The sequence below is a fragment of the Babylonia areolata genome, chromosome 22 (assembly GCF_041734735.1).
Source record: "Babylonia areolata isolate BAREFJ2019XMU chromosome 22, ASM4173473v1, whole genome shotgun sequence".
Lineage (NCBI taxonomy): Eukaryota > Metazoa > Mollusca > Gastropoda > Neogastropoda > Buccinidae > Babylonia > Babylonia areolata.
This window is the reverse complement of record NC_134897.1, coordinates 12,216,715-12,222,714: the sequence shown is the minus strand read 5'-3', so window position 1 is coordinate 12,222,714 and position 6,000 is coordinate 12,216,715. Positions and strand designations below refer to the sequence as shown.

The 6,000-nt window shown below is 39.5% G+C and overlaps 1 protein-coding gene across 1 annotated transcript in view; it reads left to right on the top strand.

Annotated features, from left to right (window-relative positions):
- Window positions 1-6,000, top strand: part of LOC143297382 (unconventional myosin-IXb-like) — a 124,899-nt gene that overhangs the window by 102,738 nt on the left and 16,161 nt on the right. The window contains 4 exon segments of the mRNA XM_076609698.1: window positions 72-145; window positions 1,183-1,369; window positions 3,519-3,647; window positions 4,843-4,948. Coding sequence (XP_076465813.1) covers window positions 72-145; window positions 1,183-1,369; window positions 3,519-3,647; window positions 4,843-4,948 — 496 coding nt within the window.

Genomic DNA, 6,000 nt, shown 5'->3' with positions numbered 1-6,000 from the left:
TGGTTTGTTCCATTATTGTGCATTGTTGTATAGTGCTTCATTGCCCGATGTGGTGGTGTGTGTGTTGTCAGTGTGCAAGTACACGTGCCACAAGAAGTGTTCGGTACGGTCTATTTCTGCCTGCAGAGGGGCCAGTAATGGTCAGGTCAGTAGTGTGCGTTTAGAATGTGTGTGTGTGTTTAGAATGGGTGTGTGTGTGTATGTGTGTGTGTATGTGTGTGTGTGTGAGAATGTGTGTGTGTGTGTGTGTGTGTGTGTATGTATGTGTGTGTGTTTGTGTGAGAATGTGTGTGTGTGTGCATGTGTTTGTGTATGTATGTGTGTGTTTGTGTGAGAATGTGTGTGTGTGTGTGTGTGTGTTTGCGTTTGTGCATGCTTATGCACATGTGTAAGTGTATTTGCAGGAATTTATGTTTACATAGGTGTACATTTTTTTTTATTTGTCTCTTTTCTCCTTTGCCTTGCCCTCTTCCTCATTTACACATTTTCTCTGTATTTTTGTAGGTTTATTTTTGTGTTTGTGTTGTTTTTTTTGTAAGTTCTGCCATTTTACCCCCTCTTGTACTTTCTCCAGCCACTTGCATACACAGCACTTGAGAATGACATTTAAAAAAAGAAAAGAAAAAAAAAGAAAAGTAAAATAACCATTTATTAGTTTTGCTGATTATGATATCTCAGAGCCAGACAGAGAAGCTTTTTTGTATTTTGGTAACAATATTTTCCTTGACTTAAAAAAAAGAAAAAAAAAAGAAGAGAAAGTAGTGTAATGAAACATGAAGAAGAGAAAGTAGTGTAATGAAACATGAGGAAATGCTGGGAGAGAATTTATCTCTGAAAGATGTGTGAACGCAAGTATTTATCTGTTCACTTATTTGCTTGGTTTATTTTATTTTAGTTCACCAGCACTTTAGGTGTATGTGTAGGTCAGGCTTTTGCTTCTCTCCCTTCTAATCGTTTTTGATTTTACACACGCACACACACGTACATGCACACATATGCACACACACACACACACACACACACGAACGCACACACACGCACACACACACACATGCATGCATGCACGTACACAGAGATCAGTCTGTACGGCTTGTTACCGTCCTTGAAACTGAAACTATGACCGCAAGAGGGTTAAGACAAAACGTGTGTTGAGCCCCTATGGGTTTCTCTCTCTGCCGACAGAACTCGTCCAATGCCAAGGTGTTTGGGGCACCGCTGGAGAGCCTGCTGCGTGAGGGGGACAAGATCCCCCTGGTGGTGGAACGACTCATCAACGCCATCGAGATGCATGGCCTCTTCACCGAGGGCCTCTACCGCAAGAGTGCCGCCGCCCCCAAAGCCAGGGAGTTACGGGCCTTGTTAGAGTCAGGTGGGGGGAGATGATTGCTTGGTGACTTTAAAAAAAATTTTTTTTAATATATAAATTTTGTCTTCCAGCCTTTTGATTCAGATATACATGTGTGTGAATGTCTGGTGTGAAAGTGCTTTGATTTGGCTCCACACAAGATTCAGTGCAAAATGAATACAATCATAATTTTATATTTATGATGATGATAAAAGTTTAAAAAAAAATTTTTGTTCAATTATTACAATAACGATGATGATGGTAATAGCGATTATTTTCATTATTGATTCTGATTATTGTAATTGACATTGTGATGGTATGTGACAGACTTGTGTCTCTCTACAAGATTGAGTGCAATATAAATACATATTATTATTATTGACCATGTGATGGTATATGACAGACTACTGTCTTTCAATATTTAGCACAATGTAAATACATATTATCATTGTTATTGTGATTATGATTGAAATGTGATGGTGTGTGACAGACTTGTCTCTGCACAAGACTTCGCACAATGTAAATACATGTTATCATTATGATGATAAAAACTGACAGTGTGATGGTGTGTGACAAGACTTCGCACGATGTAAATACATGTTGTCATTACGATGTTGAAAACTGACAGTGTGAGACAAGACTTAGCACAATGTAAACACATATGATGATGATGATGATGATGATAAAAACTGACAGTGTGATGGTGTGAGACAGACTACTATCTTTAAACCTTCAGCACAATGTAAACACATATGATGATGATGATGATGATGATGATGATGATAAAAACTGACAGTGTGATGGTGTGAGACAGACTACTATCTTTAAACCTTCAGCACAATGTAAACACATATGATGATGATGATGATGATGATAAAAACTGACAGTGTGATGGTGTGAGACAGACTACTATCTTTAAATCTTCAGCACAATGTAAACACATATGATGATGATGATGATGATGATGATGATGATGATAAAAACTGACAGTGTGATGGTGTGAGACAGACTACTATCTTTAAACCTTCAGCACAATGTAAACACATATGATGATGATGATGATGATGATGATGAAAACTGACAGTGTGATGGTGTGAGACAGACTACTATCTTTAAACCTTCAGCACAATGTAAACACATATGATGATGATGATGATGATGATGATGATGATGATGATGATAAAAACTGACAGTGTGATGGTGTGAGACAGACTACTATCTTTAAACCTTCAGCACAATGTAAACACATATGATGATGATGATGATGATGATAAAAACTGACAGTGTGATGGTGTGAGACAGACTACTATCTTTAAACCTTCAGCACAATGTAAACACATATGATGATGATGATGATGATGATGATAAAAACTGACAGTGTGATGGTGTGAGACAGACTACTATCTTTAAACCTTCAGCACAATGTAAACACATATGATGATGATGATGATGATGATGATGATGAAAACTGACAGTGTGATGTTGTGAGACAGACCTTTAGCACAATGTAAACACATATCATCATTATGATGGTTATAAGTGACAGTGTGATGTTGTGAGACAGACTACTGTCTTTAGCACAATGTGAACACATATCATCATTATGATGGTTATAAGTGACAGTGTGATGTTGTGAGACAGACTGCTATCTTTAGCACAATGTGCACACATATCATCATTATGATGGTTATAGCTGACAGTGTGATGTTGTGAGACAGACTACTGTCTTTAGCACAATGTGCACACATATCATCATTATGATGGTTATAGCTGACAGTGTGATGTTGTGAGACAGACTGCTATCTTTAGAACAATGTGAACACATATCACTGTGATGGTTATAGCTGACAGTGTGATGTTGTGAGACAGACTGCTATCTTTAGAACAATGTGAACACATATCACTGTGATGGTTATAGCTGACAGTGTGATGTTGTGAGACAGACTGCTATCTTTAGCACAATGTAAACACATATCATCATTATGATGGTTATAGTTGACAGTGTGATGTGAGACAGACTATGTCTTTAGCACAATGTTAACATATATCATGATGATGATGATGATGAAATCTGACAGTGTGATGTTGTGAGACAGACTACTGTTTTTAATACAATGTGAACACATATCATCATTATGATGGTTATAGCTGACAGTGTGATGTTGTGTGACAGACTATGAGGCAGTGAACCTGGAGGAGTACCCTGTTCACACATTGACCACCGTCATGAAGTCCTTCTTCAGGGAGCTCCCGGAACCCGTCCTCACCTTTGACCTCTACGACGAGTTCCTGCGTGGCTCAGGTAGTTGTTCTTCTTCTTCATTCATGGACTGCAACTCCCACATTCAAATATATTTTTATTTGTATTTCTCTTTTTATCACAACAGATTTCTCTGTGTACACCAGTGGGCTTTTATGTGTATGACCGTTTTTACACCACCTTGTAGGCAGCCATACTCCGTTTTGGGGGTGATCAACAGTTGAAAAACAAGTTTGATGAGTTAGGATTTGCAAGCCTGAAAGCTGTTTGTGTGTAGACGCAAAAGTACACACTCTGCCACCAGAGCAGTGCTGGAGTTTAGGGTGGACTGGGTTTTAAAAAAAGTACCATAAAGTTCGGTCTATTGAGCACACTGGTATATAAGCTGAACCCACTAAATTTTGGAAAAAATTGAACTTTATACATACTTAAGCCGCACCGGTTTATAAGCTGCACTTATTTCCGGTACCAGAACACATACTGATACTAAGAAAAGCTGTCGATACTGTAGGTTATGAAATAAACACAAGCAGGAACAACATAAAGAAAAGCAAGCGAAAATACTGCTAGTGCCACAAAAAAATAATAAACAAACACAACGAAAATAAGATCCATAATTTAGGGATAGTCACATTTATTCAACATCATCCTGCTCACTGAATCCACTAAAATCTTCGTCTTCAGTGTCGTGAGTTGAAGAGAACCAGCACAGCTTCCTCCGCCATCTTGTCACTGACTTAGCCTCGCTTTCACTTCATGAACTTGAAGGTGGAGGTCGCTGCTGGTTCGTCGCTTGCACTGTCGTCTGCTAGGTCGATTGCCTTCAATTTGAAGGCTGCATCATAGGCATAACGTCGCATTTTCGGCATTATGAGGGTGTACGCTTGAGCAGAGTAGAACTGAATGTTGATCTAAAGGCTTTAATATGTGCGGATTTGATTTATAAAACGTGAACAGTTAGCACACTGAAGCTCATCCAAAAATTCATGGACAGAAATCGTGATTTTGGTGAGTTGAAGGGCAGCTAAGAATAGACAAGAACGTGACACTCCCAGGATCATTAAAATCCGCAAATAAGCCGCATCATTGTATAAGCCGCAGAGGTTGAAGCTGGGGTAAAAAGTCGCGGCTTATAGACCAGACTTTACGGTATTTGTTTGACTATTTACCTCCATGGGTAGAGAGGTAGATATGCAATAGTGAGTGGTGATGATGACAGAGTGTGTGTGGTGTGCAGAGATCAAGGACCGCAAGGAGCAGGTGCAGTGCATGTTTGCTGTGCTGGAGAAGGTGCCCAAGGCCAACTACGACCTCTTTGAACGCCTCACCTTCCACCTGGCCAAGTACGTGCTCACACCTGTCTGCCCACCTGTCTCCCTTCAGTTTTCACCATTGTTGTTTTTCTCTCTCTCTCTAAAAGGGTGGGAGAGACTTTCCTTGTGTTGCATTAGGTATACGCATGGAAACGAAAATAATATTTTTGAAGAGGATTTTTATGGCTGAATGGAAAGTGTTGCCACGTTTGGATGTGGAGCAGTTTTTGATGGTTTACCTGACTGATGATGCTTTTTTTTTTTCTTGGTTGTTGTCTCTTATTTATGTTGTCTTCAAATTTTTATGCAATTTGATTTTCTAGGTTTGCTATTTTGTATGTTTTTTTCATATTAAATCCCCAGAGATAAGAGTCTTTATGTTGACTGGTTCTTCCTTTTTTCTTTTTACTGGACTAGTCTTTGGACCAGCACTGTTGGAGTGTTGTGTGGGCGTTATCACCCTGGATTACACTGGGTCAGTGTAGTGGTGGTCAGTCAGTGGCATGATGTGTGTCCTGAGATGCCAGCTGTTAACGATTTCAGCCATATTTTGTTATGCTCGATAGCAGTTTGTTTCAACGTTACGCAAACGTCAAAATTGTTCCGATGAGTTCATTTTCGACTACATAGCATGGTCACATGCTTTCCTGTCCTAACATAAGATGCTCCAGACCTGTCGATCATGAGGCCAGGGAAGTCACTACCAACTTTGGTCTCACATGATGATGCTCAGCTAATTGTGTACGTGTTTATATTGAAATAGCATTAAGTGGAACTGTCAGCTTAATTGTTTGCCTGAACAAGAGAGAACTTGGTTACATCAAATTGCGTCTCAGTCAGACAGTGTCTGTGCCCAGTGTATTAAGCTATGGAGTGCAAGGAAGGAACCAGTGGCTTGAAACAGATAGTCAGCCATGGATTTCGATTTTGAGAAACAAGACCAACAAAGACCAGGGAAGCGACACAGTGCCACAGATGTGTCAGCTATAAAAGAAAGCAGCAGCGGGAACAGAAGTTTTGCCAAACGTCTGAGTGTTCCTACCAAATTCAAAATGTTACTACCAAATTTCCTGATTGTTCCT